At 36.0% G+C, this 14,093-nt stretch overlaps 1 protein-coding gene and 1 non-coding gene across 2 annotated transcripts; one reads left to right on the top strand and one right to left on the bottom strand.

Moving 5' to 3' along the window:
- Nucleotides 1–1,938: 1,938 nt before the first annotated feature.
- LOC112761354 (small nucleolar RNA R71) lies at nt 1,939–2,042 on the top strand. The gene has a single exon (XR_003181753.1). It is a non-coding gene; the product is annotated as a small nucleolar RNA R71 (small nucleolar RNA).
- Nucleotides 2,043–6,520: 4,478 nt separating this feature from the next.
- LOC140180101 (uncharacterized) lies at nt 6,521–7,346 on the bottom strand. Its single transcript, XM_072220498.1, has 2 exons — nt 7,189–7,346; nt 6,521–6,863 (listed from the first exon to the last, which is right to left on the bottom strand). The coding sequence occupies exons 1-2, from the start codon at nt 7,344–7,346 to the stop codon at nt 6,521–6,523; spliced, it is 501 nt and encodes a 166-aa protein (XP_072076599.1).
- Between the last annotated feature and the right edge of the window lie 6,747 nt (nt 7,347–14,093).

Genomic DNA, 14,093 nt, shown 5'->3' with positions numbered 1-14,093 from the left:
CTTTTACTGGCGTTTAAACGCCAGTAAGCTCTTTCTCCACGGTGAGCTATTTTTAATGCTATTTTTTATTCTGTTTTTTATTTTTCAATTGTTTTTGTGACTTCACATGATCATCAACCTAAAGAAAACATAAAATAACAATGGAAATAAGTAGATATAATTAAATAACATTGGGTTGCCTCCCAACAAGCGCTTCTTTAATGTCAATAGCTTGACAGTGAGCTCTCATGGAGCCTCACAGATAATCAGAGCAAGGTTGGGGCCTCTCAACACCAAACTTAGAGTTTGGTTGTGGCCTTTCAACACCAAACTTAGAGTTTGGTTGTGGCCTCCCAACACCAAACTTAGAGTTTGAATGTGGGGGGTTTTGTTTGACTCTGTATTGAGAGAATCTTTTCATGCTTCCTCTCCATGGTTACAGAAGGAGAACCTTGAGTGTTGAATACAAGGTAGTCCTCATTCAACTTAAGGACCAACTCTCCTCTGTCAACATCAATCACAGATTTTGCTGTGGCTAGGAAGGATTTGCCAAGGATGATGGATTCATCCTCATCCTTTCCAGTGTCTAGGATTATGAAATCAGCAGGGATGTAAAGGCCTTCAACCTTCACTAGCACGTCCTCTACTAGTCCATAAGCCTGTTTCATTGATTTGTCTGCCATCTCTAGTGAGATTCTTGCAGCTTGTACCTCAAAGATTCCCAGTTTCTCCATTACAGAGAGGGGCATGAGGTTTATCCCTGACCCCAGGTCACATAGAGCCTTCTCAAATGTCATGGTGCCTATGGTACAAGGTATGAAGAATTTTTCGGGATCCGATTTCTTCTAAGGTAATGTCTGCCTCATTAATGCATTCAGTTCATTGGTGAACAAGGGGGGTTCATCCTCCCAAGTCTCAGTACCAAATAACTTGGTATTCAGCTTCATGATTGCTCCTAAATATATAGCAACTTGCTCTTTAGTGATGTCTTCATCCTCTTCAGAGGAAGAATATTCATCAGAGCTCATGAATGGCAGAAGAAAGTTTAATGGAATCTCTATGGTCCCAGTATGAGCCTCAGATTCCTTTGGTTCCTCAAAGGGAAATTCCTTTATGTCCAGAGGACGTCCCATGAGGCTTTCCTCATTGAGACTCACGTCCTCCTCACTCTCTCTAGGTTCGGCCATGTTGGTCATGGTTATGGCCTTCCACTCTCTCATGGAATTTTCTTCTGTATTGCTTGGGAGAGTACTGGGAGGAGTTTCAGTAATCTTCTTACTCAGCTGACCCACATGTGCCTCCAAATCTCTAATGGAGGATCTTGTTTCATTCATGAAACTTAGTGTGGTCTTGGATAGATCAGAGACTATGGTTGCCAGGCCAAAATGGCTCTGTACAGAATTCTCTGTCTGTTGCTGAGAAGATGATGGAAAAGGTTTGCTATTGCCAAACCTGTTTCTTCCACCATTGTTATTATTGAAGCCTTGATTAGGCTTCTTTTGATCCTTCCATGAGAAATTTAGATGATTTCTCCATGAAGGATTATAGGTGTTTCCATAGGGTTCTCCCATGTAATTCACCTCGGCCATTGCAGGGTTCTCAGGATCATAAGCTTCTTCTTCAAAAGATGCTTCTTTAGTACTGTTGGATGTAGCTTGCAATCCATTTAGACTCTGAGAAATCATATTAACTTGCTGAGTCAATATTTTGTTCTGAGCCAATATGGCATTCAGAGTGTCAATTTCAAGAACTCCTTTCTTCTGAGTTGTCCCATTATTCACAGGATTTCTTTCAGAAGTGTACATGAATTGGTTATTTGCAACCATTTCAATGAGTTCCTGAGCTTCTTCAGGCATCTTCTTTAGATGAAGAAATCCACCTACAGAGTTGTCCAATGACATCTTGGACAGTTCAAATAGACCATCATAGAATATGCATATGATGCTCCATTCTGAAAGCATGCCAGAAGGACATCTTCTAATCAACTACTTGTATCTTTTCCAAGCTTCATAGAGGGATTCACCTTCCTTCTGTCTGAAGGTCTGGACTTCCACTCTAAGCTTACTCAATTTTTGAGGTGGAAAGAACTTTACCAAGAAGGCATTGACCAGCTTTTTCCAAGAGTTCATGCTGTCCTTAGGTTGTGAGTCCAACAATGTCCTAGCTCTGTCTCTTACAGTAAAAGGAAAAAGCATAAGTTTGTAGACCTCAGGGTCAACTCCATGAGTCTTAACAGTGTCACAGATTTATAAGAACTCAGCTAAAAACTGATGAGGATCTTCCAATGGAAGCCCATGATACTTGCAATTCTGCTGCATTAGAGAAACTAATTGAGGCTTAAGCTCAAAGTTGTTTGCTCCAATTGCAGGAATTGAGATGCTCCTTCCATAGAAGTCAGAAGAGGGTGCAATAAAGTCACTAAGCATCTTCCTTGCATCTCCACCATTGTTGTTGGGTTCGACCATGTCTCCTTCTTTTTCGAAAATTTCTGTCAGGTCCTCTCCAGAAGGTTGTGCTTTAGCTTCTCTTAGTTTTCTCTTAAGAGTCCTTTCAGGTTCAGGATCAGCTTCAATAAGAATGTCTTTATCCCTGTTCCTGCTCATATGAAAAAAGAAGAGAACAGAAAAGAAGAGGAATCCTCTATGTCACAGTATAGAGATTCTTTTATGTGAGTAGAAGAAGAGAAGAATAGAAGAAGGAGAAGAGAAAAATTCGAACACAGAGAAAAAGAGGGGTTCGAATTATGAGTAGAAGAGGGGTGTTAGTAGATAAATAAATAAATAGAGCGAGATGAGAGGGAGAGTTTTCGAAAATAATTAAAAAGAAAAGGAAAATATTTTTGTTTTTATTTAAAAATCAGTTATAATTCGAAAATTAAAAAGTGAAATAAAATAAAATTTGAAAAAGATAAGAAATAGTAATTAATTTATTTACTTTTCAAATTTTTAGAGAAAAGATATGGTTGAAATAGAAAACTTTTAAAATCAAATAAAAAGTCAAGTAGTTAATTGAAAAAGATTTGAAAATCGATTTTGAAAAGATAAGAAGTTAGAAAAGATTTTGAAATCAAATTTTGAAAAAGATATGATTGAAAGATATGATTGAAAATCATTTTAAAAAAAAAGATTTGAAAAGGAAATTAAAAAGATTTGATTTTTGAAATTAAAGTTGATTACTTGACTAATAAAAAATTAAAAGATATGATTTTAGAATTTAAAGATTGAACCTTTCTTAATAGGCAAGTAACAACTTGAGAATTTTGAATCTAAACATTAAATGTTAGTAGTAATTTCGAAAATTATGAAACAAAATTAAGAAAAAGATTTTGAAAATTGATTTTGAAAATTTTAAAAAATAGTAAAAAAATATGAAAAAGATTTGATTTTTGAAAAATATTTGAAAAAGATAAAATTTTTAAATTGAAATTTTGACTTGACTAACAAGAAACAACCAAATTTTAAAACTTTTTGACTAAGTCAATCCAAAATTTCAAAATTTATGAGAAGAATAAGGGAAAGATATTTTTTTATTTTTGAATTTTTATGAGAAAAGAGAAAAACATAAAAATGATGCAAAACATAAAAATTATGAATTAAAACAAGAAAAATATGCAAGAACACTTTGAATGTCAAGATGAACACCAAGAACACTTTGAAGATCATGATGAACATCAAGAACATGTTTTTTTTTTGAAAATTTTTAAGAAAAGACACACACGCAAGACGCCAAACTTAGAAATTTTCAATGTTTAGACACTAACAAATTGAAAATGCATATGAAAAATAAGAAAAGACACAAAACATGAAAATGCAAAGATCAAACGAAGAAATTCATCAAGAACAACTTGAAGATCATGAAGAACATAATGCATGTTTTTTTTCGAAAATTTAAAGATAAATTAAAATATGCAATTGACACCAAACTTAAAATTTGACACAAGACTCAAACAAGAAACACAAGATATTTTTGGTTTTTATGATTTTATTAAATTTTTTTGTATTTTTTGAAAATTATTTTGAAAAAGAAAATAAAGAAATTCAAAATTTTTTTATACGAATTCCAGGAATCATGCAATGTTAGTCTAAAGCTTCAGTCTAAAAAGATTAGACATGGCTAGCCAAGCTTCAGCAGGACATTACATACAACAGCCAAATTCATGGGAATCAATTAGCTCCGGTGATGATAAAAGCATCATCTGAAACTCTAGAATTCATTCTTAAAAATTCTGAAGTCATAGAATAATTTATTTTTTTTGAATAATTTTTTCAAAAATAAAAAGAATAAAAACAAAAAGCTTGAAATTAAAATAAAAAGAATGATTTTTAAAATCCATTGATCCTTTTGCGTCTGTCACTACGCCCAACACTTGCGAGTTTGAAGCTCGTCACAGTCATCCCTTCCCAGATCCTACTCGGAATACCACAGACAAGGTTTAGACTTTTCGGATCTCAGGAATGGCCGCCAATAATTCTAGTCTATACCACGAAGACTCTGATCGTGAACCAGGAGGCTAAGAGATATGCATTCAAGCTTGTTTTCATGTAGAACGGAAGTGTTTGTCAGGCACGCGTTCATAAGTGAGAATGGTGATGTGTGTCACTTGATCATCACATTCATCATGTTCTTGTGTGCGAATGAATATCTTAGAATAAGAATAAGCTTGAGTTGAATAGAAAAACAATAGTACTTTGCATTAATTCATGAGGAACAGCAGAGCTCCACACCTTAATCTATGGGGTGTAGAAACTCCACCGTTGAAAATACATAAGTGAAAGGTCTAGGCATGGCCGTGAGGCCAGCCTCCAAACGTGTACAATGATCTATGATAGCATAAAACTCATCTAAGATGGTCTAAGGACTAAACGTCCAAAGATGTAAAATAAGTCTCTAAAAGTAGTTTTTATACTAAACTAGTAGCTAGGGTTACAGAAAATAAGTAACTAAGTGCAGATAGTGCAGAAATCCACTTCCGGGACCCACTTGGTGTGTGCTTGGGCTGAGTATTGAAGCTTTCACATGTAGAGACTCTTCTTGGAGTTAAACGTCAGCTTTGGTGCCAGTTTGGGCGTTTAACTCCAGCTTGTAACTCAGTTCTGGCGTTTAATTAACACCAGAATAGGGTAGAAGGTGGGCGTTCAAACGCCAGTTTGCATTATCAAAACTCGGACAAAGTATGACTATTATATATTTTTAGAAATCACAGAATTTATACTTTCCAACGCAATTGAGAGTGCACCAATTGGGTTTCTGTAGCTCCAGAAAATCTATTTTGACTGCAGGGAGGTCAGAATCCAACAGCATGTGCAGTCCTTTCAGCCTCTGAATCAGATTTTTGCTCAGGTCCCTCAATTTCAGCCAGAAAATACCTGAAATCATAGAAAAATACACAAACTCATAGTAGAGTCCAGAAATGTAAATTTTGCTTGAAAACTAATAAAAATATACTAAAAAGTAGTTAGATCCTACTAAAAACTACCTAAAAACAATGCCAAAAAGCGTATAAATTATCCGCTCATCATTTATCCCTATACTTGTTGTTTTGTCAGGGTTGTCTCTAATTTTTATCTCTTCTATTTTGCCTTCTGGATGGGGTCATAGTTCTTCTCGAACTCAGACTCCACCTAACTCAATTGTATTGACTTCTCTGCCTCCTGAGCTGCCTTACAAACTGAGGCTCTCATTATAGCATTTTCTTGCTAGCCTTTGATCTCCTTTAATTGTGGTAACTCCTTCAGGTATGGGAAACTTCATGCAGATATGTGGGGTGCAAACGGCAGCTGCAAGTCGGTTCAGGGTTGTCCGACCTATTAGGGCATTATATGCTAAATTTTCGTTGACCACAATGAGATGTAACCCAGAGGTCGGATCGTGGTATCTCCCAGTCTAAAGAGGCTGTTTGGGTATGTCCTTAGATCTTTTTCCTCTAACCCGAGCTTGTCAAAGGCAGGCTTAAACAGGATATCTGCCGAGCTGTCTTGATCTACCAAAGTCCGGTATAGGTTAGCGTTTGCTAGGATCATAGTTATTACAACTGGTTCATCGTGCCCAGATATTATTCCCTGAGCATCTTCTTTAATGAAGGAGATGGTGGGTAAGTCTAGTAATCGATCGTCCTGTTTGACTTGATATACTTCCTTGAGCTGTCTTTTCCGCGAGGATTTTGATATTCCTCCTCCCGTAAATCCACCATTGATCATATGTATATATCATTCAGGGGTGTGTGGAGGGCGTTTTGGTCGTCCTCCTTCTTCATCCCTTCTTCTCTTTCTCAGGTCGTTCGACCTGTCTGCCAGGTATCTATTAAGGTGGCCTTCCCTGGCTAGCTTTTCGATGACATTCTTGAGATTGTAGCATTCATTAGTAGAGTGCCCGTATAGCTTATGATACTCACAATATTCAGTCCAACTTTTGGCTTTCTTATGCTTAATCAAACGGGGAGGCAGAAGCTTCTCTGTGTGGCATATATCTCCTTGTAGGCGACTAGGGAAACTCTTAGAGGGGTGTAGTTGTGGTACTTTTGAGGCTTTTCCACACTTTGCTCTTATTTCTTCTTGGATTCCCTTTCTTTGTCCTTGCTTGGATAGTAGAATAGGTTGAATCGAAGGGGAGGTTCTCTAAGTAGGGAGTTTTCTTCCATGTTAATATATTTTTTTGCCCTTTCTTGGATCTCATTCAGAGAAGTTGGGTATCTTTTGGATATTGATTGAGAGAATGGTACTTCTTTGAGGCCATTGACCAGACCCATAATTATAGCTTCAATTGGTAGATTCTGAATTTCCAAGAAAGCTTTGTTGAATCTTTCTATGTAGTCGCGAAGGGTCTCCCCTACCTCTTGCTTTACTCCTAGCAGGCTAGGGGTGTGCTTCGTTTTGCCTTTCTGGTCCCTATAGTTTTGTAAAATTTTCAATTAGGTCCATATACTTTTTTTCTTTTTAATTGGGTCCCTGTACAAATTTTTTTTCCAATTAAGTCCCTTTTAGTAGTAATTAGCTTAATTTTACAGGGACCCAACTAAAAAAAATTGGTACAGGGACCTAAATAAAAGGAAAAAAAGTGTATGGACCCAATTAAAAAAAAAAATTGGTGCAAGGACTCAATTAAAAGAAAAAAAGTATAGGGACTTAATTGAAAATTTTGCGAAACTATAGGGACCAGCAGAATAATTAAACCAAAAATTTTTTGGCCAGATCGTCAAAGCTAGTGACCGACCTGGGTGGCAGACTGTCAAACCATTTCATTACGACCTTGGTTAAAGTAGTTGGGAAGGCTTTGCAACGAGTGGCGTCAGAGGCGTCGGCCAAGTACATTTGACTTCTAAAGTTACTAAGATGGTGCCTCGGGTCGGACGTTCCATCATAGAGGTCCATGTCGGGCGATTTGAAGTTCCTAGGAACTTTAGCCTTCATGATGTTTTCTGTGAACGGATCTTGCCCTCTATCTTCTGGAGCTTTTCTTCTAGCTCCCTACCTCTTTTTACTTCTCTTCTCAATTCCCGTTCAGCCTCTCGTTGTCGCTGGGCCTCGTGTTCGAGCTGTCTCAAGCGATCTTGCTGTCCATGGACCATGTTCAATATCTCGGTCACGTGAGGATGATCTTCGTACCCGGGGTGGTGTACTTCAGAATGGATCCTCCTTGGATGAGGGTTTCCCGAAGGCCCTTCTCCGTGGGGTCCTTCCATATGTTGTGGTAGAGGGAGAGCACGACGGCGTGATCTTCTGGCTGAGCTTCTTGCTCAGGTTTGGATGCAGCGTGACCGTCCTCTTATTGGTTGTCCACCATGGTTGTGGGATGATTTCCAGGACTCCAGAAATGACACCAATGTTCTGAGGGTTAATTGAAACATTGATTTGGGCTTGAACGTGAGGTCCAGGTCCCTTTGAGTGGCAGCATCCGACCTCTTTGGTGCCGAGGTACGAATATTATCTGAGCCTTAACTCTCAGGGAACCTTCATTCCCAGGAATACAAGACGCATTAAAGATAGAGAGAATTCAAGATAATCATATGGGTTGCTAAACCCACTCTTAAGAAAGACACGAGCTTTAGGAAGGACTTCATACCACTCCATCTAATGCAATCCTTTTCTACTCTTTTCTCTTTTTCTTGAGGACAAGCAAAGTATTAAGTTTGGTGTTGTGATGCATTCACATCTTTAGTGTTTTTCCTTCATGATTTCATTCAATTAGCCAAAGATTCTTATAAAATAATCAATCATTTCATGATTAATTGAGAAATACTTTGATTAGTTTGTATTCATCATTTATAGGAGAATTTGGAAGGAAATTGGCAAAGAACAAAGAGAAAAAGAGGCTAGGAGTCATCAAACACAAGAAGCACATGAAAATGGAGCAAACAGAGAGCTCTCTGGACTAAATAGAAAGCTCCCTGGAAACAACCCACAATGGCCGTGCGACGTGGTAGACAAGGCATACCACATTGGGGAATAAAAGGGTGCCATGCATACGCATGACCTCATTTCAACGTGGGATGTAGAATCACAGCCGTGGCACGCCTGAGGCAAGACAGAGAGCAAAAATTGGGATGTGAAAGGCAACGTGAGATGTGAAGACATAGCCGTGGGACGTGGGCTTGTCATGCGGACGCATCTAGCATACGTATGCGCAACAAGAAATTTAAGAGGCATCATGCGTACGCATCTGGTATGCGTACACACAACACCCAGTTTGTGTCCCACGTGAGTTCCCAGATGTGCAATGCCTGGAGCAAAATAGAGGCCATAATTGAAGGAAATCGAAGCCACGCTCGACGTGGGACATACCACGTCCAACATGATCAAGTCAGAGAGTAAAATGAATTGAGATTGACCTTCACGTGGAATACGAAAGGGGCTTACGAGTGACGCGAGATATTAGTCACATTCCAGGGGCCTTAATTTAGCCACTGGTACACGAATCCCCACACTTTCGTACAGCTGTACCAGCAAGTGCACTGGGTCTTTCAAATAATACCTGAGTGAGTCAGGGTCAATCCCATGAGGATTGTGGTTTGAAGCAAGCTATGGTTATCTTGCAGGTCTTAGTTAGGTGAATCAAAAGGTTGTTGGATTGATGCAAGGGCAATCAGTAATAGGAATATGGTTAATGATTGGAGTTGCTTTATCTTTCTGAATTAACTCTAGTATTACTGTCTTCTTTGTTTGTGAGTGATTTCTTCTATGGCAGGCTATATGTGATCAATGCCATGGGTCGTGGTCATCAATCTCCTCTATTTCAGATCAAACGCCATTGGCCGTGGTCATCCAATCTGAACAAGGGTGAAGCTCTAGCAGTTCATTCTCTTGGCGATCCTACTCAAAATGCCACAGACAAGGTCGAATCTTCCGGATCAGAGAATGCTGCTTCTTTGGGTTCTAGCCTCTACCACAGAGACCCTAATCTCCCCAAAAATTGGCTGAACTGGTATCTCAAGAAGTCCCCAACGAAGTCGTGGATTAGCCGTCTGAGAGATGTATAATCAAGTTGGCGGTTCGCGCTTTCCAGTCACGTATTCACACGAACCCAAGTAGACACGGGTGGTTGTCAGGCACGCAGTCCTAGTATGATGAACAGAGCTGATTGTCACTGATCATCCTATTCACCATGTTGAAGAATAAGTATACATCTTAGAATTAAATCAAACACGGATCGAAGAGAAATAGTAATACTTATATTAATTCATAGGACTCAGCAAGGCTCCTCCCCTCAACCTAGGAGGTTTAGAAACTTATACTGAAAGGAAAATACAATGTAAAACTCGAATATTGTGTAAAGTCTCGTAAAAGGTTTTTGAATAACATAAATCTAATCCCTTAAATACTAAACAATTGACTAGTAAAGGTAAAACAGTCTTTTTAGTGCTTAAATCCACTTCAGGGGCCCACTTGGTGAGTGTTTGGAGTGAGCTTTGATGAGATCCACGTGCTAGGAGGCCTCTAGCATGTTGAACGCTGGCTACGGGGTCCTCTCTGGGCATTTGGATGCTGGTCTCTGCTTTGTGGGCGCTGGACGCCTAGAAGGGGGCAGGAAGCTGGCATTGGACGCCAGTTTTGGGTCTTCTAATCTGAAGCAAAGTATGGACTATTATACATTTCTGGAAAGCTCTGAAAGTCATCTTTCCAAAGCCGTTGATAACGCTCTATTTGGACTTCTGTATCTCTAGAAAAGCTCTTTCGAGTGCAAGGATGTCAGATCTAGACAGCATCTGCAGTGCTTTCTCTATCTCTGAATCAGACTTTTGCTCCAACTCCTCAATTTCAGCCAAAAATTACCTGAAATTGTACAAAAATACACAAACTCATAGTAGAATCAAAAAATATGATTTTAACACTAAAACCTATAAAAACATAATAAAAACTAAACAAAACATACTAAAAACTATATGAAAATGATGCCAAAATCCACTCATCAGCCAATAAGCCTCCAATTCTTCATCACTTGAATGGTTGGTCCAAGGCTTAATTCAAGCCCACTAATCACAGCATTAATTGAGGATTGCAAGAAGAAAAGATAGAGCTTGGCTGGAGGAAAATATTTATGAAGTATATTTGATTTTGTTTTTATTTGATTTAGTTTAATTTTTGAATTTTAAATTTTCTTGGAGGTTAATATTTAAGGGAAGAAAACATAGCCGTCTTCTCTTCTTCGGCACTTTTACTTTTCATAATATTAGGTTTTCTCTGAAGACATCAGCAACTAATCTCCTTGGTTAAGGTTAGGAGCTCTGTTGATTTCTATGGACTAATATTCTAACTTTTCTACCTTTGATTAAATCATTGATGTTTTCTTAAGAAAAAGTTTCGTTCTTCATCCAAAGGATTTGAATGTGTTGGAAAACAATTATTCTCTTACTTGAATTCTTTAAATTTCTTAGAAAAGTTAATTAATTGAATTAAGATTGAAAACCTATTCTCAAAATTCGTAGATTTTAAAACTAGACTTGATAAGTGATTCGAATCAACTAGGAGAGATTCTTATGAATTGTGTAGCTTATAAATCATTAAACGTGCTTAAACTCTTTTCTTAAGTAATTGACTAAGGAATTAGTGATTAATTAGGTAAAAAGAAAATTGAATTACCAAGGGATTGTTGATTACTAATGATTTGCCATAGATATATCTCTACATAATTAAGGTGGAAAGTTATAATATTGGTTCGGAAGTCTCAACATCTCAAAAATCTTAACTCTTTAAATCATATTATCTTTTCAATACGTACTATTTGCCTTTGTTTACTTCACTATTTATGTCAAAGATTTCTAAAACACTAAATTTTGATTGTCTGACTTTAATAATCAATTGACTATTGCTTGCTTAATCCATTAATCTTCGTAGGAGATAACCCACTCCCATGGTATTACTTGATACGATACGGTACACTTGTCAGTAGTTTGTGGTTTGAAAAATCCACATCAGTCGAGCACTCTCCCTCTCATAAACTGGCTTGTGATAACTGCAGATGTTCCTCTTGGGGATATACAACAGAGAGAGTATGTCTGGATTAGCTACCGGATATGTTGGATTCTGGCAATGTAACCGACACGTGAGCTCACGGCTAGTAGGACAAGCATGTATCATACTGCATTTGTTTATATATTGCTTGAAAGTGTTTGTTTGTACTTGTGTAATTGGAATGTGTATGATTATTTGTTTGATTGCTTGCTTGCTTGTATGTGATTGAGATTGAGATTGATGGTTTGAGATTGTAACAAAGTCATGTAGTTTTTCAAGAAAGAGGTTGACTGAATGATAAATCTGAAAAGAAATAAAAAGTAATATAGCCCATGATCAGATATGAGAAAAGTAAACAATAGTGGAATTAAATCGGTTAATTTTGATAAAAGCATCATTTAGAGAAGAAAATGGTATTAGGGAATATGAGTTAGGAAAGAGTGGCAGTTGAATCATAAAAGTTGGAAGACAAGTAATTTTCAAGAGAAATATTCATAAGACAAGCACTGATTAACTGTTGTAAGGCAATTTATGTTTTATATCTTCTTATGACAATTTTGAAACTCCTCTACTAAGACCGTATGGTTTGGTTTTCACCCTTCTATATTCCAATATCTTTTAGGAAATTGACAAAGAAGCCTTTACAGAGATTATTAAGTATTGGGCATGCATCACTTTATTTTCTTAAATTGACTTTAAATTCAGTTATTTTTCCTCGATGTTATTTTAGAATTCATTCTTTTATGAGGGGTAGGAAATTGTATTATTTGTTATATGTATACAAATATGAATATAGAAATATACTGGATATATTTTATTCATGATAATGAATATATTTGTTTGAGTTGTATTAATTATTGATTATCTTGTAATAATTGGAGGATGTATGTATATATGTATAAAGAAAAAAAATGTCTTCCATTTTAATTTTCGTCTTTAAAAGCTCTTATAATATGTAAGTAAGTAATACAATAAATACAAGTAATATCTTTATCATTAACGATATCATGACCTAAGCATGATATTCTGATAATAAGGATGTTACAAGTAACATAACGATTAGCTGTACTACAATATCTCCATTCAGTTTAAAATTACAATTAGCAACATTACATTTGACATAATACATATGATGGTATATGAACTTACACGTATATACATAGTCTCATTTTCATCAACTTTATGTATCTCATTCTTTATTATGTTCAGTTCAAAAGCCATTCAAAATTATTCTTCTTGAGACAGAAGATTGATTCTTTCATTTGTTCTTTCTATCTTTTTGTTTCTTTGACTTAACATGAATCAAGATGCTACACGTAAGGAACGCATGATACTAAGCGATTAATTTTGAATGTAGAATATTGAGTTAATAATTTTATATATACATACATACACACACACATAAATATATATTACACCCCCTTCATATGTTTATAGTATTAAGGACCCATTTGGAAAGCTTCAAAATTTACTTTTTTGAGTTTTTGGCTTATGAAAAGTAGTAGTATTAATATCTGGTGCAATTTTCAAAACCAAATTGTAGTTTTCTAAGAAACTATTAAAGTACTTATGGAAAAGTTTAAAAAAAATGACTTCTCTAATAATAAAAATCTTTTTATCACAAAAAACTTAAAATAAGCACTTTTAGAACTAAAAAATCAAATACAAAATAATTTATTTATAAGCTATTTTTTCAAAAGGAGCTTAACTAAGCCGTTTACCCGAATTGGGCCTAAGCCTTAAGCGAGTTAAACTGAATACGTGTGGCATTTAATTATATTAGTACACTACAACATCTTTTGTCTGAGGCAATATTTACTTCGACAACATTTAAAAATGTGGCCTTAGATCGACAAAAATGTTTCACAAGGGTTGCATTTGAATAGGGCTACGACAATATTCTTTTAACAACTTATGAAAAGTATTCTCTTTGATAACTAAAAAGATATATTTAACAAAGGTTGTCATAATATTAGACAACTTTTGAAACTAAAAAGGATACAATTTATAAGAGTTTCCTTAAAATATTTAACAAACAACCATTGATAAATGCACTCTAAAATACGGTATGAGTGTCATTAGTGTCAAACCCAAAACACTAATTAAATATACATTACTAATTTCTAATACATCAAATATAATTTTTTTTATAAATTCTAAATTCTAAACCATAAACTACCTAGATCATAGATCCTAATTTTTTATAAATCCTAATCTATAGACCTTAAACAATGGACCGCAAAGAATAATACTAAATCCTAGATGATATATGTAACACCCTAATTAGCCTAAACCTTACCTCGCATCGTAAAGCAAAGGTTAACTAAAGGTTACAACAGTTCTAAAGCTTATACATATAATATATAGAAGAAGTAATATATTCTAGAAGCCCAATGAAGGATATAGCTCAAAAATAGGATTTGAAAAGCACACATCGTACACACAGAGATACAAACTTAGCGCACAAGAAATATATATAATATAACAAAATATAAGAGTATAATAGTATGAAGATCTAGCCACGGCTCACGGAGTTTAAGCCAAATAGCTATATACAGACCATACAGACATCTGAAAGTTAAAACAACTTATATAAGTTTTTCTCTCAAAGTAAGCCTCTAGCGAAAAGTAAATACAAAAGTGAAAGATAATACAAAAAATAAGCAAAAA

Source organism: Arachis hypogaea, chromosome 16 (assembly GCF_003086295.3).
Source record: "Arachis hypogaea cultivar Tifrunner chromosome 16, arahy.Tifrunner.gnm2.J5K5, whole genome shotgun sequence".
Lineage (NCBI taxonomy): Eukaryota > Viridiplantae > Streptophyta > Magnoliopsida > Fabales > Fabaceae > Arachis > Arachis hypogaea.
This window is presented reverse-complemented; position numbering and strand designations above follow the sequence as displayed.

Excerpts from the sequence above, each read along its gene's own strand:
- LOC140180101 (XM_072220498.1), bottom strand. The coding sequence starts at position 7,346 with ATGGACCTCTATGATGGAACGTCCGACCCGAGGCACCATCTTAGTAAC. Across the intron at positions 6,864-7,188 it reads TTTGACAGTCTGCCACCCAG|GGACCAGAAAGGCAAAACGA; the intron begins GTCGGTCACTAG and ends ACAAAACTATAG.